At 46.8% G+C, this 26,011-nt stretch overlaps 1 protein-coding gene across 1 annotated transcript in view; it reads right to left on the bottom strand.

Annotated features, from left to right (window-relative positions):
* LOC148821649 (voltage-dependent calcium channel gamma-2 subunit) overlaps positions 1–26,011 on the bottom strand; it is a 67,502-nt gene that overhangs the window by 3,750 nt on the left and 37,741 nt on the right. The window contains exons 2-3 of the mRNA XM_088930099.1: positions 18,408–18,491; positions 3,552–3,692 (exon numbers count right to left, since the gene is read on the bottom strand). Of these exons, the coding sequence (XP_088786225.1) occupies positions 3,552–3,692; positions 18,408–18,491 (225 nt within the window). The remainder of the gene's footprint in view (positions 1–3,551; positions 3,693–18,407; positions 18,492–26,011) is intronic.

Here is a 26,011-nt window from a genome sequence, read left to right as displayed (position 1 = left end):
ACCTTGTTTCCACCACAGGCTCAGTGAAGCTCACTGGATCCACCTCCAAAAGTTTCAAAATTCATCAAAAATGAGACAAGATGTGGGACAGATGGGCGGATTAGGAATAGATAATGCAAAGCCAACAATGTGTAACAATACATTTCCATAAACACATGTAGGCTTCGACTGGTCCCAAAGGAAGCGTTATTAACTACCTTCACATGAGCACACGATCTTTGGCTGAAAGTCTCTTTCTTCCTCGCGACTTCATGCCTTGTTAATTGAATTCCCTTAGTCTCGTAGCGGAAAAAAAGTGCAATAGGGAACTTTGCCTGCGTACGAAAACACACAACTTGAGAGCACTATAAGGTGCCACAAGTGTTTAAGGGCACAATGTGACTATATGAGAGAGAACCAGGTTTTTTCTTGGCAAACAGTTGAGAATGATTGTCTTCCATTATTTTTGGATCCGAAGATGACTTTTTCTTGTACCTGTTTTTTTTTGTATGGTTTTGTATCTCCGGCTGCCTGAAAGGGCTGTCTGATAGTTCAGAATTGCAAGGAATGGGCCCAGTGCCCCGTCCAAAAACTCTGTAAGTATATATAAAAACTTATAAATAAGAACAACAAAACACAGAAAGTCAGGAAAACAAGCCAAAGTCCAGAGCCGGGTATGTAATCCAGGGTAAGCAAAACGCCGGGAGCAGGAGCAATAACCAGGAAAAATCCCAGAAGCACTAAGTGAACAAAACACAAGGACAAAAACCAAGGAGCAGCAAACAAGAGAATGAGTCAGGGCAAGGAGGAAAATGCCATCAAAGGCAACACTTCAAGAAAGTCAGAATCTGGAGCTCAGTGCAGAGGAAAACAACACTGACCACAGCATGGTCAGAGAGCAGGGTTTGAACAGGCCTGAGGGGGGAAGGCGTGATCACCTAAGGACACGAGACCAGGGATTGGCTACTGCTTGGTCTCTGCCTCCGCCGCCAGGCAGGAATAGTGACTAGAGCTTGGAGTGCCCCCTGGGGGCGAGATGGTGGAACCATAACTCTGCCCTTAGGTGGTTTCAAAGTACTCAAATCGTTCTTTGGGTGCAATTGTCCCCCACTAGTCTGCTTCGGTGCTGCTGTTCTTCATGGTGGCCTTGAGGATGTCTTTGAAGTACTTCCTTTGCCCCATCTTGAGCTCGGAAATAGAGACTTGATTTGGGATTCTGGAGTTGGACGTCCGGAAGTCCGGATGACACGGCCCGATCAGCAAAGCTGACTATGGTGGATCGTCGCCTCAGTGCTCACTGTGTTTGCTCATGAGAGGATGTTTGCGTTGGGTCATTTGTCCTTTGGCTGTATTCACATGATATTCTGGAGGCAGCATTGATAAAACCTCTCTACTGCTTTGAGGTGTCTCCCGTGTCTACAACTTGCCTATTCAGAGTAGGGGAGGGATCATAACTACTTCATGACAAGTGTCATTTGGGACACCAGCATCCATATTATATTGCCCCAGTTCATAGGCTATAATTTCAGTCTGAAGCTCTGGGCAATCTCTGTTAGATGTGTCCATCAGGTGTATGATGTTCCAGGCCTTGAATCTGATTTTTGTAACTTTGTTGTTTTAGACTTAGGCAAAGGTGATCCCACTAGACAAGGTCATTTTGTCAGGAAAAGGTGACAATGCCCATGTGGGGTGAGCAGAAGGGATCCTTAAAAGGGCTGCTCACTTGCCTCACAGGGCTCATGTGCTAGATCTTCTTGTAGCGTCCTGTAGCTGCCATCACTGTGCCAGTCTGTGACCAGTCCCGTTCTCCTCATCGTTATCTGATTGGCCCTGGGGCTGCAGTGTACATGCTGGAAGATGGTGTTTCCACTGAATGCGCAAGTGCAAGACTTCTTGGATCATGCAGAAGCTGTCTCTGCTGGCGTGACTGGTCTGGACCTTTGGACGTCTCCTTCCTTTGCAACGTCCATCCAACGTCCCACCCATGAGATCCTGGTGTCATCCTCCGCCAGCTCTTCCGCTCGGGACTTGAGGAGCCGGGGCTGTGGGGTGAGTTCAAGAGGGGTTCACCGGAGGGGCCGATGGGTGGCTCTTTAAATTGAGGCAGAGCTCGGCTCAGGTTTCCACGGCGTGATTGAACAGCTGGAAATCCCCCTGCATTTCACCACATACATCTACCTATGTGTCCAACCACCACAACATGACAGAGCACAGTCAAGTCCAAGTGAGATACGTAACTGCCAGCAAAAACAGTGAGTGTGTTTTTTTGGCTTTGCCTTAAATAGCCAGATAGTGAGCCTTTTGGACGTACTACTATATAAATAATCATAATTACCCTAACTTATTAAACCAATGAATCAATGTGACCTATTGCTATTACACAGAAATATCCAGTAACATTGACTGAAATAGATTTATACATTAATATTTCAGCATATACCCAGACATTGACATATATACTGTATGTATGAGAAATCTATATCAATATATCTGAAATATAAAACATTTTTTCACGACAAAAAAATTGAAAATGTATTGTAATACATTGTTCAATGCTATGTATATACAGTAGCATTAATGTATATTAATTTATATTTAATTTATATTAAATTATATATCAGACACATACACATTCAATGTGTGCTCTATTCAATAGAAATTCATATACAGTATAAGTGGATACACTGTCACTGGAACTCAATACAATGACATTAATAGATAAGCCAATATATAAAATCCTGGAAGACACTGATAAAGTCATATCAGAGGACCTACAATGAAACAAGGACCTTAGAACACAAGTAGAAACTAGGAGGAAGGAGGAAGAGCAGGAAAGTGACTGACGGAGATACTTGGACCCATAAGCTACTTGCAGCCTCTTGACCTTGATGGGGTGTATGGCCTTGTCTTCCTTATGTTCATCCATCCATTTTCTACCTGCATATTCTAATATTCTGGCAAACAACAGGCACAAGGCAGGGTATGCCCTGGCTGGGACGCCAGTCCATCGCAGGACACACACAGACATAGACACACCCTCACTCGCACACCAGGGCCAATTTTCCCAGCAGATAACTAGCCCACTAGTATGTCTTTGGACTGTGGGAGGAAACCCACACAAACACAAGGAGAACATGCAAACTCCACACAGATAGAAGCCCAGGAATTGAACCCAGGACCCCAGTGCCGCAAGGCAGCAATGCTAACCCCTGCGCCACCGTACTGCCCTACTTATTTTCATAAGTTTAGAAATGTAGAACGTTCCCAACTTTCCACTACAAACGAGAGGAAGCCATTCAAGAATCTAAGTGCCTCACCGGGCTGATTTTGAAACAAACCAGGATATCATCTCCAACAGCATGGCCCGGTACCTTTTGTCATTCTCCCACAGCCCTCTAGGTAAAGACAGCCTCCTGTCCTCCGTTTCAGATGCACTTCCATGCCCTTTCCACTTGTACAGCCTTATTTGTGTCTCACACTCCCTGTGGATTTGTCATCTATGTCCAGGACTGAAAGGGTTCAGTCCCTCGGCAGTCTTCACGGCAAGAGACCGATCCCCCCCAGCTGCCTACCTGCCGATACGAAGAAGATGCCGGCGCTGAGGATGATGTTGTGCCGCGTCTTGTAGAACTCGCTGGCCGCGATGCACAGCCCCCCCATGAACAGCAGGATGACGCTCAGAATGGGGAAGATGCTGGAGGCACGTACTGCACCTACACCGGGGGACAGAGGCGGAGAGTGAGACCGGCGAGCTTTCACCTGGGAGATGCAAGACATATCACCGGAAAAAAAACAACAACTTTAAATGTCATTATGTTTCAATATTTCCCTTTAAGGCAGAAAAGAAATATAAGAACACCAATACGGTCTCAAAGTATTCCAGACACACCAGGTAAAAAAGATTGCAAGATATGTTAGGAGGAACCTGCAATAAAAGTATTTCATTCTGGCATTCATTCATGTGTTAGTCGGGCATATTCACACTTTAATAGAGTTTCTTGTCTAATTTTATATTGCGATGAAAATCTCAATACTCAGCTTCCTGTGCGTTTCTGTCATCACTGTGATTTCTCTTATTTTGACATGTTCTCCATTGAAACTAAATACACAGAATCAAAGATATTATGTAGTGACTTGTGTAGCCCCCGTGGGGCTGCTGGTGCAGAATGAACACTGTGTGTCGTCCAGGTCAGGCAGCTGGTGCAGAACGGCTGCTGTGTGTCTCCCAGATGGGGGCTACACTTAAGGGGTACACTATGTGTAAACCACTCTGGTATGAAAAGCACTATACTTTGTAGGTCTCTAACTAATTAATCAGTTCAACGTTTAATTGTGACCTCAATTGAAACTGGATTTCAAGAAGGACCCCTGAATGGCAGGAAGAAAGCTCCAGGTCAGAAAAAACATTCTGAGAAAACTGGCTGATGTCTGCACTTTTCCACGCCTGAGATTTATGGTCTTTTATATCTCCTGATCACCTCTGGAAGTGCTTCAGCATTTAGTGTGTCCATGTACCTTTCAGTGAATTTATGGATGGATGTCACAAGCCATGACATCTAGTTTAATGTGTCTTTAAAGAGAGGACATACCATCAGTGCTCATTAGCAAACCTGTCACTGATGCTCTGATGCTTCTCTACGATTGAAAAAGCCTAATAACCAGTCATTAGCAGGGGTAACCAAAACCTAAAATTCTGGAGTGCCGCAATATGTTTTTTTTTCCTCAGAAGTGGTCATTTTACCACAAAGTATTTTACAAAAGCGAAGATTTATCTATTTGGTCACAATTATCATTGTCTGTGGGTCTGTTAGAGGTGATGGAGTGCGAAAATCTCATCCATCCTGCAGGGTTAAGCCCTCTGACAGACACACAGACTAATGGCTCCTTGATATAGCTGTGGCCACTCTTACTGGTCTTTGTAATTTGCTAACATGTCTGAAAGCTTGTTTTACCATTAAAATTCATCACTTGAACCTGTTGGAAATCCTGTTCATTGCAAGATGAGGTTTCCTTCTTATTCCTGTGTTCTCACTCTTGACTGACATGTATTTAGTGTCGGTCAATGATAATAAGAGAAAGACAAGCTTTAAATTACAAAAAAAAAAATATCGGAGGCGACTGATCATCTCTGCTTGAAAACATTTTTTGTCTAACTACATCTGCAGCACTTCTTTAGCATCTTGTCTGGAGTTATGTCCCTCTAAGTAATCTGAGAAGCATTAGTGTTGTGTAATCCACACGTTTGTTCAATAGTGGAAGACACATCTGTGTTTGACAATGCATGTTGGTTTGTTTTCCTTTGTAGGAAAGGCGTGAGGATTAACCTATAAATAAGTCAGGGGAATCTCCAGGAAAAGCTAAACATCTGCTGTTCTGGTCTGCCATTTTCAGGAAATACATTTCAGCAAGGTTCCTCGTCAAGTCTGCAGACTATGACTGGCACAGTGGCACACTAACTATGACTGATTAGTAAGGTGGCACACTGACATGACTAACTGACACAGGGGCAGACTGACTATAAATGACTGGCACAGGGACACACCGACTATGACTAACTGACACAGGGGCACACTGACTATGACTAACTGGCACAGGGGCACACTGACTATGACTAATTGACACAGGGGCACACTGACAATGACTAACTGACACAGGGGCACAATGACTATAAATGACTGGCACAGGGGCACACTGACTATAAATGACTGGCACAGGAGCACACTGACTATGACTGACTGGAACAGGGGCACACTGACTATAACTGACTGGCACAGGGACACACCGACTATGACTAACTGGCACAGGGACACACCGACTATGACTGACTGACACAGGGGCACACTGACTATGACTGACTGGCACAGGGACACACTGACTATGACTAACTGACACAGGGGCACACTGACTATGAGTGGCACAGGGACACACCGACTATGACTAACTGACACAGGGACACACTGACTATAACTGACTGGCACAGGGACACACTGACTATGACTAACTGACACAGGGGCACACTGACTATAACTGACTGACACAGGGGCACACCGACTACGACTAACTGACACAGGGGCACCCTGACTATAACTGACTGGCACAGGGACACACCGACTATGACTAACTGCCAGTTTGCTGACAAAATCACTAGATCGGGTCTTCCCTTCTCCTTGGTGCTCTCTGATGCCAGTGTCTGTCGACGTGATCTCTGAATGACTTCATCGTTCCCAGAACTGAGTTATCAGTCTGCTTCATGTGACCCTCTGGAACATTTTCAGCTTGTGAAAAAGTACGGGTTTTGGGTCGCTTGCTGCGAGAGTGGGATCGAGCTGGTGTTTAAAGTGGTTTGAAAACTATACCAGCATCCACCAGGGCTGGACGAAGGGGGGGCTGGCATTTTTTCGTCCTTGGTGGAGAAAGAGCATTTTCATTTTGCAGCAAGGCTCACTTCTGCAGCTCTTGTCATACGGTTTTGTCAGGCTATCATGTGTTTATTTCACAGTCTGACCCTGGTCTAGGTCTGGCTGCAAAACTCATCCTCCCATCGCGTTTCCCTGCTCCACCCCTTATCCCTCGCCCTCTCCCCCCCTCCTGTGGTGGATCTGTCTCCCTCTGTGGTTTGTGAAAGTGGGTTAGGTGTAGTGTTACAGCCAGCGGCCCAATTAAAAATTAAAGGCGTCTTCATTCTCGGATGCCCTACGCTGAGGACAACTGTGTTGCCCTCTCTCTCCCCCTCTGCTCACCCAGCTTGCTGTACCTCTTCTGACTCCGACATCAACGAACTAGCACGTAAGGGATCATTCACCGTGCATCGCTCTTGCTTGGAATTCCATTGCCATTTTCTGCAGAATTCTCCCTGTCCTTTATTTCTCCTTATACTTACGGTTGTGGGGGAAAAGGGCCAGGCCCTGGAGTGACCTTGCAGGCCTCATCATCATCAGCCAGCTTGAGCCACTAGTTCCCTAGAGGTTGCGCACATTGACTGAGCAACTCAGGACTGGGAGGGGTCAAAGTTCACCAGGGGCTCTATGGCTGTGAGCTCCCGGGTTTGGTTGATACTGACAGAGAGGCCCGGGAGCGTGCAGTAACTTCAGTGAGATTTGCATCAACCCCTTTTCACTGTCATTGATCTCCAGTGTTGCAGTGTTGTGTGGGGAGGAAATGATCGTACCTGAGTGCAAGTAAGATGTCTAGGGATTTAAGTCAAAGTCTGGGTGGAGGTTATAAACAAAGCAATCTGATGACCTCTGGCAGCTCTGAAAAGCTGGGATGTAGGAGCCTTGTCTTGACAGACAGAGAACAGCCACTGTGTGACACACTGTGATGTGACACACTGGACAATCACAGCCTGACTGTGTCTGCGGTTGGAACGCCAGTTTATCATGGAACCACAAAGAGAAGGATGAAACAACAGGGCAAACTGGAACAGACACAGAATACTCAATCAACCTCTGGGGGGGAGAACATGCAAACTCCACACAGACAGTCCACCTCAGACCAGAATCAAATCTAGAACCCCCCAATCGTGCATAAAGCAAACCTTTGTAGGATGAACCTCAAAGACAAACTTGTTTCCAACTTAAAGTAATTAACCCCCCTTTAGGGGTTTCTTGGAGCAGGTACAAACATTCGCTCACATTCACACTCCACTTCTAGTTGACTCACAGAAGGTTGTTCGGGCTTTCATTCTAACTAAGCGCACGGTTACGTAATAGATTCTAATTCTAAGCAAAATCAGCTATGATTAACACGATCATTAATCGCTGACTGAAAATTCCTATACAAGACCGAAGACCACAGGAATGCGGTTGTTCAGTAGCTTCGCTGCCGTTTCTCAATGCTGTAAAAATCCAACAGAATAATTTCTTTCTAGGAGCGTCCTCTAAGACAGTACAGACCTCCAGCAGCCTGTTAATTCTGACCTCAGTGTCGTCTTTATTTGGGAGATTAAACTGCGTTGAGTCTATTTTGAAACTGATTAAAACAGAACCATCCTCTTTCCATCTACATCACTGGGTACAGAAATATCCCTGAGTAGGCGTGTTTCAAAACTCCTGCAATTAAGTTTGAGATACATATATATATATGCATATATATGATGCATTTTACTGCTGAAAGGACCAATCCATTATATATGAGTGTTCTTTCAAAAGCTCAAACCTGCCACAGCTGTTTCTCCCCGCATTGAATCAGCTTGAATCAGCCACTCTGACAGGCCCTTCAGCTCCACTAACCTGGCACTCGACTCCGCACAGTTTCCCTGCCTCTGGAACCGGCTCAATGCCAACCCCAATCCATCGCCATGTGGGTCACCACTGGAGCGCCCCGAGATCTGACCTGCTCGGATTTCAGAAGCTCGGGGAGGGTGGTGGGGGCGGGGTGTGTGTGTGTGTTGGGTGGGGGGGGGGCTGCTATTGGAAAAAACGAGGCCGTCTGCGGACAGCGACGCGGTGTCAGAGAAAATTCAGAACCAAGATCTGCAGGAAACGCCATCTTTCATGGGGGTTAACATGAGGCCTTGTCCGCTCCAGGCCCCTAAAGATCTCACAGCAGCAGTAAATAAACTACGGCTTAGGATTTTTCCACACAGCCTTTCTAGCTTTGGGGCTGTGGTCTAAGTGGGCTTCCCAGCCCTTCGGCTCCTCTTCCACAGCTCTTGCTCTTTATCCCCTTAGTCTTTAACTCTTCTGGGCTGGTGCGCTGGTACTGGTACTGGGCTGGTACAGTAATGCTGTACTGCGCTGAAGAACACCTGACTGTTCTAAATGGTTTAGAGCATGTAAGTGGGAAAAGTGATTGGCATTTCTAAACGAGCTATTACAATATTTAAAAATGCAAGAAGAGAGGCACAGTGGCGCAGGGGCCAGCACTGCTGCCTCACAGTGCTGGGACCCTGGGTTCCAGTCTGGACCCGTGGTGCTGTCTGTGTGGAGCTTGCATGTTCTCCCTGGGTTTGTGTGGGTTTCCTCCAGGTGCTCTAGTTTCCTTCCACTGGTGGGTCCACTGGCTTCTCGGAAGACTAGCCCTGGTGTGATTGTGTCTGTCTGCCCTGTGACGGACTGGCGTCCTGTCCAGGGTGTACCCTGCCTTGCACCTGTTGCATGCTGGGACAGGTCCTGGCTCCCCTGCGACGCTCTACTGGATGAAGCAGTTAGAAAAATGGACAGCTGGATGAAAAGTGGCACATATTGTGGTGGTTGTCATCCTGCTTTTCCTTCAATACTGCATGTTAAGGACTGCTGTTAATCTCAGCACCCTAGGAGCCTGCGTGAGGAAAGGATGGGAGAGGAGTCACAGGCTGGGGCTTGATATGGGAGAGCAGCAACGGACAACGGGAGAAATCCAGAGGGGCCCTATCCCTTTAACTGCTCAGCACATCCAGCAAAGGTTTCAGCGTTTTTTTTTGCTGCAGTGTTCTCTGTAAGCCTCGGTGACTTACGATTTAATTAGCCCACTTCAGGGAGCACTATTAATTGCTCTGAGTTATGAGCTGAATGGACAAGAGCTTTGTCTCTCCCCCCCCCCCCCCCATTAATATGTCCGCTTACAAGGATCCGCATCGTCTCTGGGAGAAGACCGGCAAGTTAACTTCCAGCAAAACGGTCCCGTCCCACAACAGACTCGGCTGCTCAGGGTCATCCGACAGGATTTACAGCTCAACTAAATGTCTCCAGCACAGGAACTTCCAGATACACTCTATTTCCTTTTCGTACAAGACGGCAAGGTCCTGAAAATAGAAAATCTGTTCGCTGGGGCTCCAGTCACTTTTCTGTTACCCTCTTGCTCAAGATGGGTGTCACAATTTGGGATTATTACACCCCACACCCCCCCAAACAACACAGGTTTCTCACCCGGCGTGTATTCCACATCAGACCTCAGCGATTAAAACATTTGGTTTCTGAAAACTAAAATCCCATTTTGTGGAGGTTTTCTCGACCAACTTCTAGACAATGCTTACAGCTCAAAGAGGGAATTAGGTTAGGACCACAGAGGTAATGTCAGACAGAAACCAGGAGGACTTGTGGCTGTTTGGCGCTAAACTCTTGCCCTCTTGAGAAGGAGGCTCTGGGGTCAACGAGCTACTGAGCAAGTGTAGGAGCACAACGGGCCAAACTGAAGCACCTCCTCTCACCAGTAACCCCTCTTCCACCTGTAATCCTCTTTAACGCACAGTCAGTGCCGGATTTCCCATTAGACACTGCAGGCAAAGTGCCTAGGGCCTACGAGATTTTTAGGGCCTACCAAGGAGGGAAACACCAGTGACTGACGAGAAACGAGCTGATACAACACGCTGGCGATCGACTCTAGGTGCTCCAAATCGATGATCATCCGCTCTCTGGCGGCTGTTCCAGAAACCAGAGGTATCGAAGTGATGGTCGCTCGACTCGCTCCATCAATCACGCGGTTTAGCATTGGAATAGCTGAAAGTGCAGCGTGTCAATCGACGTCATTCAACTGGCGCTCAGCCCTCCTTTTGCACATTTGCATGGAGTGAGAATGCCTGGGGCCTATGAACACCAGCAGGACAACAGGTGTCACCTGACATGGCTGGAAACTCATCCTGGGCTTCTTCCTTGCGAGACGAGATTTCCGTTCGCCTCCCGCACTGCGAACCGGGGCGTTTTTCTCAGCACTGGTCAGCATGCCCTCTCCTTTGTCACTGTTCCTCCCCGGAGGAGCGTTAGAAACAACAGGAGAACATCTCTGAGGGCTTCTTACATACGGCAGCGCTCTGCAGCCATCTGACTTTTCACCAAAATGGCAGAAGTTTCAACAGGCTCAGATTAATAGAGCGAGCTGTGCAAATTTAAAGTTGAGTTCTGCTTGGCTGCGACCTTCCATATTCTTACTAACGAATGTAACTGACTAACTGACATGCATTATCATCAACATCATCACCACTGCTCAAAGGGCTATTGTGGGCTCCTCTCGGATGTACATTCCTGTATATTGCAGCGTCCCACCCTGAATCATGAATCACACACTTGGTCCCACGATACATGAGCAGCAGTGGCCCCTGTTTCTGCAGACACAGTGCATTGGTTTCCCACTATTTAGCCAGACGGAGTTTCTGAATAAGCCCTGCTAGACCGTCTCCCCGCTTTTGTGCTGGACAGCCTGCGCTCTGGGGCTCAGCGGCAGCGCTGACAGAGAGACAGGCAGGAAAAAAGGGAAAATCGAACCGTATTGATCGGCACAACCGCAGTGTAGACTGGCGCCGGGCTGCTGTGAACACTGTGTACGCAGATAGCAACCCCCCCCCCAACATCACCGCCCAGCGACAACCCAGTCTCCAGAGGCGACCACGACGCTGAAGGACTCCACATACACACACACACAGACACGAGGTAACCCTCCCTCTCCTTTCCCAGAAGACACCACTCCTCTCCACGCCCCCCCCCCCCCCAGGTCAGCGCTGGACTCTGTGTCTTCTGCTCCCTGCTCCAGCCGAGCTCTGGATCAATCTGGCTAATTTAACCCTCGCTGATGATAACGACTCTACAGAAGATGGATGCGGTTCACAATTAGTAGCCACCCACAATCCATCTCCGCCTCTTCCTCCTACAGGTGTGTGGAATGTCAGCATTCCACGGCAAAGCGCTGACACCGCGGGAGCAGGCCTTGTTGCTGAAGCCGATTCCCAGGCTTCATTCAAGAAACTGCTGGCTGGGATCCTGGGACCAATTCACTACCATCTACCAAACTAGAGCTAGGAACAGGCCTCCTCTCGTTTGTAACAGTTCTGATGTCCTAATCTGCACTGAAACCCCACGTCTAGGCATCGTCACAATGTTGTCATTTCATACTGACAAGAGGTGACAAAGCGTGTTGAGTCAAGCACTTCTTGGAGGTGTGTCACCAGACTAGAGGGACTGAGTGGTCTCCTCTTGTTTCTAACGATTCTGATCTCCAAATCATTCAGTTCGATAGATGAGTTTCTATCTTTTTGAGGGACTTGTCACTCCCACCTGTGCCTGGACATTGTTAATTAGGAGCCTTTGAGATAGAAGTCGTTAAGCAGAGGAAGGATGGGAGCCTGTTAGCTGAATTGCTCTGCAGCTCCCCAGCTGCACCAATGCAGCTTTGTTACCACGTAAAAGGCCAGTTCAAGCAAGATTAATTAGCCCGTTCCGGATTCTGACCACGAGGAACCAAGGATCAATTAGCCTGAGTGACCGAGAGCTCAGTTGGAAAGAAAATCATAAGACGCAGGGGTCTTCCAGAATCACGGACGACAGCCCCTACTGCACTGTGTTATACCACCCTACGCTACATTGCCCTGCCTTGAGTCCATCTGTGCTGCACAGCTCTGCACTATACAACTCTTACTCTCAATTCTGATGCTCTGAGCTTCTGTGGTCTAGTGTCCTGCACTCTCTTGCCCTGCTGTCTCCTTCGATCCTCCAAGAGAAGCGCTGGTACCCCCAGAATGATCTGGCTATCAGCTCCGAGATACAAGGACGCAAATCCAAAAAGGGGCCTTTTTCATCTATGAAACCTTCGTCCCATCCCCATTTTTACCTGGAGGATCTCCTCTTCTTAGTCGGATGTTGGTCCCTTACGGCCCGACCCCACTGAATGGTTTTTCATTGAGCTCTTGAATCCAGGCATTGGCAGTCTGTGTTTCCGCTATGTCCAGGAAAGCCCACCCTGGCACCTGGCACTGGCACAGAGCTGATCAGATGCCACCCGCGCTGGGTGGCGTCAGCTACAGTAGCTCGCACTTTGAGCAGCATGGATTCAGAGCATGGAGACTGGCTGATGGTTGCACATCGCCTGTCTAAATGAGCACATGCACTGACCTCTTTCTTGCCAGGGCTGGAACAAAACCTGTAGCCTTGAGCCAAGATCATGGGTGACTCCAGGCTAGGAGATAGCGAACACAGAAGTACTTACTGCCGACTGCAAGTGAGGAAAAAATCTGGTGTGTTCTTTAATACAGATAACAGTGTTAAGACACAAACTCGCTAATTCACCCCCGAGTGAGCTATTGATTTCCTTAATTGGACATTTTTAATCATTTTCTGCTGCTGCAGTTTTCAGGTTGCGTGTCACCTTCAGCAAAGATAGCTAGAAATCTGCTCGACTGTTTAGCAGAAGTTTAGGCCAATTAAAAGTTCAATTAAGAAACTAAGAGCTCAGCTAGAACAAAAAAATCAAACCTTTAGGAACAGGCCTAGTAAACGCTGTTACAAAACATTGTTGTTCCTTGCAAGAATTCTGCTCAGATCTACTGATCCATCCAGGCATGATGTAAATTCACAGATGCAAAAAAATAAACGACACTCCTGTGTTATACATCTTTGTCCCAGTATTTGTTTATTCGGTAGAATCAGATAAAACAACACCAACACCCAGGTACACCCTGACCTCAGTGTTTCGTCAATCAGACCATGACCTTTCCACTTAGTTCAAATCACTTGCCTCCTCTCCATCTTTAGTGCATTAGAACACAGAAGCAAAGCTCTTGCAGACACATGCTCATTTATTATTATTATTATTATTATTATGGGCACTCCACTCAAAGTACTTTACAGGTAATGGGGATCCCCTCCACTACCACCAGTGTGCAGCCCCACCTGGAAGTTGTGACAACAGTCAGATCGTGCCAGTACACTCCCCACCTATCAGCTCTCAGTAGGGAGGAGAGCAGAGTGATGAAGCCAGTTCAGAGATGGGGATTATTAGGAGGCCATGATTGGTAAAGGCCAGGAGGAAATTCGTCCAGAACACTAGCGTTAACACCCCTACTCTTTGACCAACAAAAAGTCAGGACCTTGATTTTACATCTCATCCGAAGGACAGCACCCTTTTTACGCTATAGAGTCCCCACTACTATACTGGGACATTGGGACCCACACAGACCGCAGGGTGAGGTCAACCAAGTATGGAACACTTACATATTTGACCAGAGGGTCATAAACTGTATGGAACATTTCCATGCCTAACAGATCTCTCTGGTCTCCATCACTGACAAAAGGTCGAGGTGTCAGAATACCACCCTGTTTGTGATCGCTTTGACTGGGTGATCCAGAAGAACCACATCGGAGGGATGGCAGCTCTCGGTCTCTTTCAAACAGCGCCCTTTGTCTCCCGTGCTCAACGCTTTCCAGTGTCTCACATATCCGAATGCCAAACAGCTGTGTGATCAGTCAGCCCTGATAAGAGCTGAAATCCTTTTGGAGAATGGATCTATTTTATCGTTGGCATTAGAAAACGCCCCCAAGTGCAACGCCCACCTGCACCAAGAGTGGGTCAAGCGAAAAGTTTTGAAAGTCTGGTCACGTATGACATGAGCTCTGGAAAGCGGAATTCAAGCACACCACACACTTCTGTTTTAAGCATGTCTCCTAATCTCCCCCATTTCATTTTTTTTCCTCACAGAGGGAATTCATTGGTAGTGAGCAGCTTGTGTTCACTCAACACGGGGCTGCTGGGATGCCTGTCCTGTAAAGGGCAGCTATTTGATTGCTTCGGGGGCAATGGCCCAGGGAGGGGGTCGCCTGCCTTTCCCATCAGCCCTCCGCGTGCGCCCACCCCGCAGCCTGACACTGGCGGTGATGACATCGATTTTATTGGTTTGCAGTTTGGGTCAGGAACCAGGCGCCACTCCGAAGGCCGTGTGCACAGACACTGCAAAACGCACAGCGAAACCAAAGCAGGCCTCGCTGAGAAAGCAGGCGCCTCCTTCAGCGAGGCTTCAAATAGATCCACCCAGTGGATCTGCCCCATGTCTCTAGACTCTGCACTGTCCTGTCCTCATCAGCAGCTCCCGGCTCTGCTCCTTGGGGTTCTGAACTCTGCACATTTTCTATGGTTCTTTAAGCCAGAAACAGCACAAAGCCATGGGGAAGTCTAATTCGGTCCCGTCAAAACTTAATGAGCTCACCTTAGCTCTTCTCCCAGGTGTGGAGCTGCTAATAACTAACAGAAGCACAGAAATGGCCTATGGTCTAATGGTCTAATGGCCTCCAGACCTAGGGACTGGAGTTGTAGAGCTCCTGCACTAGACTGCACCTTAATTCCCTCATACCAGTTCTCCAGTTTCCTCTTGCAGGGCATGGTCTTTGCCTGCTGTCCTCTCTTTTACTGATTCTCTTCAGCCAGATCCTGCTGCCTCCCTGTGCAATGTCTGCTGCCTTTGACACTGCAGATCACGCTCAACGTCTGCTGACCTCAGAGTTCCTGGCACTGCTCACCCGGCTTTCCTCCTACCTGGCTGATCACCAGTTACCTGCCGAGACTTGCTCTCTGCTCCATACTCTCTGCACACCGGAGTCCCCTAAGTGTCTGTCCTCGGTCCCCTGCTATTCTTCCTCTACACCAGCTCTCTGGATCCTCTCCTCCATCCCCCACGGCCTTTCATGTAGTTTTCATAATGATGGTGCTCAAATCCTCCTCTCTCTCTTCCTCCTACTGATACTCATGTCTCCTCCCATATCTCTGCCAATCTCCTCCCGCATATATCACCATCATCTTAAACTCAGCCTTTCCGAGTCAGACCTTCTTTATATCCTTCCTCCTCCTTCTCTGCAGATCGTCTCTCTTTCCCTCTTGATTTGGCTACCACCCCCTCCCTCCGATCGAGGAGGATCTGAGCATCAGGAGTTGATTTTGGTCAAAAGTAGAGACCGTTATGATGGTGCCGGTAAGCAGCGTAGCTCCCCAGAGGGTGAACTTAATTCACAGATCCTCTGTCATGCATTTGGCCCTTACTTGTTTGGCTCCTTCTCCCACTGGCCCAACCAAGCCCAGTGGATTAGTCCCTTGTCTCCAAATGGCATATTTGCAATGCCTGGCAAACTCTGAAAACCTGTGCTTCCTGGTTTTTATACAGTCTACAATTATCCTCCTCCAATTGATCAGTGGACATAGGGTAGCGGGTCATTCCCACAGCCTTCTGGTGCTAGCCCTGCTGTCTTTTCATTATTATTTTATTATTAACATATTTCTACTTAAATGCACCAGTGGCAGTATGTACCATCGTCTACATATAGTACTGTACATTAATGCAAAACATTCTGGATTGTAAAATCTGCAGAGTGAATCACAATAATGATCATGTCGTGCCTTCCGCTACGACTCCCGAAGCCTGACTCCAACAACCTCCTCAAGATCACCAGCAGCCACTTCCTAAAAAGTTCCTTTTGCCGGGAAAAATCTTATGTCAACGCGGCACATCCTCAGACTTCAGAGGCAATGAGATACCTTGCAAGCTGACCCAAGCCTGCGCTGTGCTTGGTGGGCTCGCCCTTTTAGTGCAATGCAGGAAGTGATCTGGCAGCACAAACCCGCTGCTTAACGCTAACAGTCACAGTAAAGGTCTGAGTCCACTTTCTGCAGCCGGCAGGAAAGTAGAACTTCAATCCTAAAGAGGCAGATGGGGGGGGGGGGAGAAGGGAGTGACCTATATAGAAGAGGCTGAAATATTTATGGAAGTGTGTGTCCTAATTGGCACACCATTGGGAGCTGTATCCCAATCCTGTCATCTTTAAAGAAGTCATTTATACATCGTGCGCGTTCGCTCGCCAATCGACACTTGCTCACCCCGTTTGACGCTTCTCACCGGCTGAGCCGGAAGTGGACAGGACACCTCCTATATTCCATGCGGAGCTGTGGACAGGACCAAAGCCAAACGCCCCCCCCCCCCCCCAAAAAAAAGTGGAGGTTGTCCATCATTTGCTGAGCTGATTAAGGTCAAGAAGCTATAGGTTTATGAGATGTTTCAGATTTATGTCTAAGTACCACTAAGTCTAACCATACTGCTAAGACCTGTAATCAGATACAGTAGCTCTGGCTATGTAGGCTCTGTACACAGTGGACCCCCTCCCATCTGTAAGAATTGATTAGTCCTTTTGCTCTTCTCTTACAGGGAACCCTGCACAGATATCTCTGAAGGGGGGGTCTTCCTCTGTATTTTTGACTCGGCCCGCGTATGGGGTGCGATTTATTGCAGGGACTCAAACCCAGTCACTCAGAGAGCTCTGAACACGTCCTGTATGACACCAGTGGCTAACGTCGCCATTGCCAAGGGACTGACTCATGCCACCAGGGAACAGTGTGGCTCTCGGCTCCGCTAGGATTCGAACCCGGTCGCCCGTTCTGAAAATGGATAGCACCACTCTCCGGACAGTGCATAACTCTGCCACACCAAGAGTCCTGGTCCTCTATCGCCGGCGGAGTCTACACAACACCAGTGACTAGCACGGCTCTGCTCCTGCCAGGACCTCAATCACAGTCACTAGCGTTAGCAAGAAGCCTACAGCTCCACTTTGTAACCACCTGAGCATTTCTCAGTGCCACTGGGTCTGTTATGCTGTCCGGGTCCTCTAGATATTTTTTTAGAAATCTTAGCATGAGGGAGGTTAGAACTCGCTGAGCCCTGGTTTCCTGAGCGGCTCAACCAGTACCGTACTGGTACCGGTACCAGTACAGTTAACCAGGCGTGAACTCAAACCTGGGTCATGTCATTGGCTGGCTAGGATCAGGATTCCCTGAGAGGCTCCACAGGGCTCGGGCTCTCTGGCAAAAAGCGCCCCTTGTGAACTGTCAGGAGCCTGCGGCCTCACAGTGAGATCAGGGCTTCCTCCACTGTCAGGCGCTGTGCAGCGCGCTGGGAGTCGGATGACAAATGACCTTGCAGGTAGGCAAGTTGGAGAAAGTGTCCACGTGTCTCATTTAACCACAGCTGGCGTGGAAGAGGCTGGCCAGAAAGCCAAGTCTTAAAACAAGATTAATGAGAACACATGGTCTTCAAGGAAAAAAAAAAGAAACTAATCAGTTTTAAAAGAAAGAAACACCTCTAATTGCTGTTTGCAGCTATAACTATCACAAACTACGATGGGCACGTCCGAAAAATGTTTGTCAAAGCCACAAAATTCTAGTGCAGAACGCAGCTGAGCAGTTGAACTGACTCCTTTTTGGGCTCGATCAGAGACGACTAGGAGGAGATCAAATATTCAAAACAACCTAAAATCCCCAAAGACAAAGCCAACCCAATGGATGTCCTCAGGAAGTTCACAAAGCAAAGGACACAAGTGGACACTTGAGGTGGTGGAGGAGTTCATTTAAGACAGGGAATGAGAGGCACAGCTTTACACAGAGAGTTGCAGGAGCCTGGAACAAGATACCCCACCATTTTCTTGCTGATACCCCGGCTGGTTAAGAAACAGCCCGACAGGATTCTCAGAATAAATAGCAGGCAAGTGAGCTAGAAAAGTGACAATTAAGATCTGGATGGACAGAATGGCCTTCTTTGATTTGTCCACTTTCTCATGTTCTTGATAACGCTTGCTGAAAGAGAAGGAGATCGGATGTGGTTCCTATAGTTCCTACACATAGGGGGGTACAGATCAGCTCCAAACTGAGCCGCAGGGGCAGAGAGGGCGAAAAGGAGAGAGAGGTAGGAAGGGGAGTCACAGACAACTTACGTAAGAAGTACTCTGCTGTGTCTGCTTCGTAGTCTGTGTCCTCAGGAAAGTGGTCTATCTGTTTACACAGCCCTTTAAAATTTCCTGCAGGAACAAACAGAAAGGCATGGTTAGGCACCCAGAACCGAAAAAAATATCTTCTTTGTTCGATTTTTCTTAAGCTTTACCGTGCTGGGGCGGGGGGGGGTTAGGGCTGGGACATGATTTCACTTGCTCATTCTAAAGCACAGAAGCAAGCCTGAGCTGCCTTACTGATGCGATGTGATGACACACAGACCACACACATGTCTGCGCTACATGCAGGTGGGAGGGAACGCACACTGGAGACATCAAACAGGTTGCAGTGACCTTAAAGAAGCGACCTGTGAAAATGTTCTATGTGCTTATGTTGATGAATCATCCCTGTATTCCTCTAGATGTGGTGAAGTGTTGAGAAAAGGACAGCTGAATGTTAGCATGCAGAATGAAAGGCTTGGACCGTAGGTACAGAGGGCTCATGTCGAAATTATCCACATTGATAAATAAGTCTTTCCTGGGGATACCGGTTTCTAATTTTGCTCACCACATTCCAAAGGCAGGCATTGTTATTTTGGAGTCCAGAGATGAGGAACGGTGAGTAATTCCTGAAGCCAAAGGAATCTCGAAGCCATACTGAGGACAATGGAACTGAATCTCTTCAGTCCTGATAGTCAAGCGGTCAGGAGTCATAAATTCGTAACCTTGGAAGGCGGTGAAAACATTCCCCCCAAGGGGCTGCTTCAAGATGGGCCCTCAGAAGTATAAATTAATATTCTTTCAGCAAAATCAGTTCCTGATGCGATCAATTGGGGGCGTCTCACACAATCTAGCCTGCTATGCTGTTGAGATGGACTGTCTGGAACCTTCGTCAAGACACTGGATGGGTTTCCAGCAAGTCAACAATGTGGCGACTTACAGGACTTCCACAAAGCTCCCGACTTTGTGCCTAATTCGAAACTCGTGATTTTCTTCTCTAGAACGGCAGTGAATGGATTTCGTTGCCGAGGTCTGAGAAACCGGCTCCCCTTTTTAAATGAGGTCCAACGAGGGCAAACGACAGGGAGTGGTACCTTTGAGAATGGAATGGCAGGTGAAGGCCTTTGATCGAGTGGTTTGCATGAGCAAACCCCCTTTCACCCCCCCCCCCCCAACCACGCACGCTCACGCGCAAAAAAAAAGTGCTGAACTGCTCGTGTCCACCTGGTCCATCAGTCATGAGCGCTGCCGGCCCGATCGGACGGCCATTGATTTTGTTTCCTTGCTCTGCCGCAGTGACGTGGGAGGAAAAGAGACAGAAGGGGGCGCCGGAGGCCGAGAGGGGGAGACACAGGGAGAGCCTGGGAAAGGGAGCTAGAGTAATGCCGAGATCCCACTGGAGTCTCTCTGCATCTTCTGCTTCATTTAACGAGCGCCTTAATTACCCTTGCTTTCCACACGCCCAGCCGCAATTAAACGGGGGCTTCGTTAATTGATGATTTGGGGTTCAAGTGAAACGACTGTATCAGTTGGAGCCAGCGCTGTTTCTCTCTCACACACACACACAGTCTCACACACAAGGACGTACAGTGCCTATAGAAAGTCTACACCCCCCCTGACTTTTTCACATTTTACTGCGTTACAGCGTGGAACCATGATGCATTTAACTGAGCATTTTTGCCGCTCATCAACACAAAGTACTCTCTAATGTCAAGGTGAAAAAAAAAACAGACTTTTAATTAATTTAACTTAATTAAAAATAAAAAATGGAAAATAATGGAATGCATATGTATCCACCCCCCCAGAATTAATACTTGGTAAGACCACCTTTGGCAGCAATTACGGCTGTGAGTCTCTTTGGGTAAGTCTCTATCAGCACTGCACATCTTGACACTGGAAGTTTTGCCCATTCTTCCAAGGATGGGGACCGTTTGTGAACGGCAATTTTTAAGTCATTCCACAGATGCTCAGTTGGATTGAGGTCGGGGCTGGCAGTGTGGGCTGGCAGGGGTCCGGCAGTTGCTGGGTTTCTGATTGGTAGGGGAGGACAACTCTGAAGCTTTGCTTTAAACCAGGCCTTAGCTTAAACTCTTCCACGGGCTCTTTTGCAGATCCTTCTAAAACCGTGGGCAATCCTCATGTTCTAACCAAAGGAAAAGAAAGGATGAATGTAGCTACTGCAAGGTCCTGTAAGAATTCTGTTTGCGTGAACTGCTTTGCTTTCTGTTTGTGCATTCACCCCTCCATTTTCTAATCACTTTAGCCAATTCAGAGTCACAGGGGAGCCTGAGCCTGTCCCAGCAAGCAACAGGTACAGTACAAGGCAAAGTCCACCCTGGATGGGGTGCCAGGTTATTACAGGGCACACACAGACAAAAACGCCTGCTTGTGCATCATTGACTATTAATGAGGCTCATTCCAGCCAGAGAGAGGAAAAGTAATTGAATCCGAATACAATTGAAACACTTCCCTTTCTGCTTTTCCTATCATCAAGCTCCAGGCTCAAAATTTCCTTTAATTTTTTTTTTTAACTGAACAACATAAGCAGATGGAGAACCAATGAACATTTGCCACAGCCCTAACAGGAGCAATCCGAGCAAAACACCCTGCTCAAGTGAACTCCTGCCGAGGATTTGAACCCGCAACCTTCCGGGTACAAGACCAGGGCCCATATTGCTATGCCACACAGCAGGAGCAAACAACCTAACCCTCCATGCTGCCAAAACAATTCCAGGGTTAAAATTTATGCTGGCAATCCCCATGAGAAAACAAATATAGTCATTTAGCAATAAAAGGCGTATTCCACAATATTCCATGATTATTATAATTCTGTAGTTAATCTTGTTACAGTCATATCGCCATTCCTATGACAACCAATATGAAAGGTCCATTATTGATGCATCCTTACAGGGCAAACCAGACTGTCCCATATTTCACCACAGGTCATTACAGTTTATTGCATACTGCGCTGATTGCTGTAGTGTGCTGTCACCCAAGCAAGCTGAGATCTGACACCACCAGTACAATTTCGAGCACTGTCCTCTGTCAGAGAGTTTCAACAGACACACCTCCCTGCAATGATCGAGCTTCTTCAAACCTTGGACCCAATGTTCTGTTGTCGTCTTTTCTAAGCAGTCTTCTGTGGAAAACCCCCTTGGGGGTAGAATCTTGTCCCACGTGCGTTCTTTAAAAAAATATCTTTTGAGCTTAATTTTGCACACATAAAAGGACTCAATTCTAATTGTAAAGTCCCAAGGCTGTGTCTAGTGTGTCTCGGTACACCTGACATATATAGTCATATCCTGAAAAAACACGTTTAACTAAGTATATTAGTTTGTTATAAGGTCAGTTCAGCGCTGCCTTCTTGGGTCAATTAAACTAATTGATAGTCTTGAACCTCTGTCAGCTGGGTGACAGGTGTTTGTGGTTGGGTAATTGATCTCACAGAAGAGTTGTGAACAGCCTATCAACGTGTCTCGCTTAAAGCTTGAGTCTGAGAAGGACACTGGACCGTTTCAAAATTCCAACAATCTCGAATATACTTAAGAAGAAAGAAACTGGAGATATATTTACCAGGTGCAGGTGAGGAAAGAAGAAATATTGGATATTTAGGAAAACCCTAAAGACAACTGTCAGTGAAATCACCAGGAACTCTGTCTCCAGAGTGCAAGAGTGAAAGTATTGAAATTCACAGATTGCAGAACGCTGAGACAGCAACATTTCAAAGGCTACAGACGTATACCTCTTGCCAGCACGAAGAAGAGAAAAGCCAGATTTGAATTTGCTCAAAAGGACAAAGATGAGCCGAGAGAGTTTTAGAACAAAGCTTTATGGACAGATGAGACCCAGCAAAGGAACTTCAGATGCTCCCAAATTCACCACCTCATCTGTGAAGCGTTTTGACAGTAAAGTCATGGCCTGAACATGCATAGGGTCATCACGGAAACTGGCTCGCTCATCTTTCCTGCTGATGTAACTAATGACCACAGCAGCAGACTGAATTCTGAAGTTCACAGAAACTTTGTCTGTCCTAAAGCACGTAGCCAAATCAACCAAGATGCTCTCACCATTTAGAGAGAGCAGCACTGTACATGCTGCAGAAATTTGTGACGTCACAACACCCTACCAATAGGTAAAAACGCCAAGTGTCTGCAGCAAACCATCTCTGATTACACAAAGAGTTTGATGAGCTCAGTGCATCACTGATGTAATGAAGATATTTCCTCAAAGGGATATGCAACCAAATACTGACTTTTCCACTCTGAAATGTTCTCAAAGTGATTGCGCTGAAATATTTATGGTCACTTGAACTGACTGACTGGAACAACAAATTCAATTTTATTTTAATCTGATCGAATTCACGGAATTAGCCAAACATAAAACAGACTGTACTTGTATTGTATTCGTTCGAATGAGTTGCATGATCACACAGATTGCTTATTGGTTGGTCAAAAATATGTTTACAGTTTTTACCCCCGTACTTTTTGAGGGCACTGTAATGATCTGTATCAATTAAGGTCCTAAAAAAACAATAAACAAGAGTCGCAACAGATAGCAAAAAAGGTTCTACACAATGTTAGGACACAGAGCTGTAGTGGAAAAATCACTATAAATGTAAATCAGAAGAGGAAAATAATTTAAAGCTCTTGATGGCTTTAAAAGACTAGTTTTGTACAATATGTTAAATTATTATTTCTGGGAAGAAGCCCATTGAGAAGACAAATATAACTTCTTATGGAAAAAACAAACATTTTTCCAGCAAACAAGATGTGTTTTTATTCTGGAGATAGGCCAGTAATGCATAGCTCATCCATCCATACGCTAACTGATATTTTCCAATTCAGGGTCACGAGGGAGCCGGAGTCCCAGCAAGCAATGGGCACAAGGTAGGGTACACCCTGGACGAGACGCCAGTTGATCGCAGGGCATGCACAGCTCACCCCTGGGCTCAAAGCAAAAGTTTTCATTTGGCAAAAGCTGCAGACGTGACAAATCTTGAGGTGTTCTAATAAACCTGTGCACCAGTGGATAAAGATATATTCAAAGGTCACAGAAATATAATGAGTGATATAAAGTATCACAGTAAGTACGGCGGTTTTGGTAATGTGGCACAGGACCGGTGTTGGAGAGCTGAAAGAGAAAACTATGGGGCTCAGAAGAACAGCATCTCTGTGCGTTACTCCAGCTGTTCAGCTGTATTTTATATAGCACCTTTAAAAGCAATCATTTCACAGCCTTTCACAGCACTTAAAAACAAAATAAAAATTAAAGGCGATTCTAAGCGCACAGCTCAAGAGAGAAATGCTTCTTTCTAGCCCATGATTCAATAGGATTTGTTTTCCTTAGAATAATAGGGGAATTCCCCTAGTGTGCGGGAGAATATTTAAGGCGGACGGAGAAGCTTACACAATGGGCATGCTCCTACAATTCCAGCAATAAATGATGATGTACAGCTCAATAGGTATCAGAACCACTCAGTTTAGTCGTACAGCAAGCAGCAGACCCACTATAAAGACTAACAACAGGAGCTTTCTGCTGAACAATGAAGCCAGTCTGATAATGACGCCCACATCAGACACCCCAGAGTGTGGAGCTGATGCAACAGACAGATGCAAGGCAGTAATCAGCCTAGCTGACTTAATTAGGACCTGATTTCGCTGCTCTCGCTGGTGAAAAGGGTGCTTAACAAAGACATGGTTGTAATTAATGGTATCTAGAGAATAGTGGATGGGCGACCATCTAAGTAAGGCCTTATTCATTTAAGAATTGAAGATCAAGAGAACCGCAGGCTTCTTAAAATGGCCTGCAACCTCGTTTATAATAATTATTCGTGTTTATATAGTGCCTTTCATCCAAAAGTACTTCGCACACACAGGAGGGGCAACACACTGCACACAGAAGCCCCTCTACACAGCAGATCAGGTGCAAAAAGGGAGAAATTGCCCCAACACTTGAAGCGTGGGAATTTAGGCAGGCTAGATCCCAAGACAGACTGTAACCGGGATATTGGGGTTAACACCCCTACCCGTACAGTCTGAGCTCTGGGATCCTTTAATGACTGAACAGTCAGGACCCCCATCCAAAGGGGTATCTCCACAGTATGTAGAAATCTGACTCTGGCCTGGGGATTATTGCTCCCGATCCGGCTGGAGGGAATTTTAAGCAGACACCTGCTGCTGTACGTGACCCCCCAAAAAGGCAGGATACCGTCATCAAGAATAGCCAGTGGATCATGAGGAGAATGCGGACTCCCAAACAAACTTTCATGGCAATAACATGTCTGGATTCGGACAATTAAACCTTAGTAATACTGTTGCAATTCAGGGCACTGTGGGACATACACTGTACCTTATGTGTGTCTCCTTCAGTGCTCTCCGGAATTGGCCATTTTCCTTACAATTAACCTCATCTCAAACCTTCACTGGACAACCGGGTTCAAACTACAGCACAGCTCAGCCTCTTCTGTGGTGTAGTTTCTAATATGAGAACGACACTTGCTGTCTAGGGGTCCACCAGTTGTAGAGAATGATTCTGACACGCGCTGGTAGACAACAGATAAATTCACTGTGTTAAAAGCACAAAGTATTGTAATTCAGAAAGCACTGTCAGCTAAAACAATGAGCAATAGTGCTGTGAGGGAATCTAGGAATATGCTCTTTACCCTTGATATTATAGAATACTATCTTTAGGCTCGGATTCCATTTCTGAGTGCCTTCCAGATGCTGCGACTCGAAATGACAGATGGGAAGCTGAAAGGAGGATCATGGGTCACTGATGCCTATGTAGGCAATGTATTGTATAATTTACTGTCCGATTGTCTTAGACGCCCGAGCCACTTAAGTGGCTGTCCAGTGAAAACTGCTCACTCAACGATATGGTATTTCACATCCTGGTAGCCATGTCCTCACTGAAATCCGGGCTTCAGGAACCCGTAGAACAATGCCGAAGAAAGTCATTAACAGTCAATTAGCAGCTCTGGCAGACAAATCTCAGGCCCCGGTTTCATGGCTGTAATCAAACAAGGGCCTCTCTCCTGAATTCCTTGACTACATTAAAAAAGAATCGTGCAAAAAATTCATATAATGTCTTCTCACCTTTTTTTTTTTGCCTTTTCAAGGGTTGCATGTTCTTACAGGTCTATACAGGTGTACCTGTGAAGCACTGCGAAATATATATCATCCAAATTTACTAACGCTGACTTTAGGGACCCTGAAATAGTCACTTTGCAAAACCCCTTCTTCATCCACAATATATACATATATATGCTGTCTTCCAATGCTCAGTTTTTTTACTTCCTTGCATTTGGAAAAAGCTATTATTTTTCACCGCCAATTAGGCATAAGTTCCAAATGTTAAGCAGCTCAGTCCTTGCAGGTTATGATGCAGGAATTGTCCATGATCTATTAGAATTAATGTGCCACTAACCCACTTCCATCCAGAGATAGGGAGCGGGCATTGGACCCCCAGAGGTTTCGCACCTCTCCCTGGGGACTTTTACTTTCCTCTCTCCCATGCCCACAGAGCTCTCTGCTGCTGAACAAGGTTGTCGACTGCTGTATAATCCTGTAAAGCTCTCTGTGGCAAGCCGTTGAGACGGGTTCTATAGCAAA

This window comes from Atractosteus spatula, chromosome 13 (genome assembly GCF_055471065.1).
Source record: "Atractosteus spatula isolate fAtrSpa1 chromosome 13, fAtrSpa1.hap1, whole genome shotgun sequence".
Classification (NCBI taxonomy): domain Eukaryota; kingdom Metazoa; phylum Chordata; class Actinopteri; order Semionotiformes; family Lepisosteidae; genus Atractosteus; species Atractosteus spatula.
This window is presented reverse-complemented; position numbering and strand designations above follow the sequence as displayed.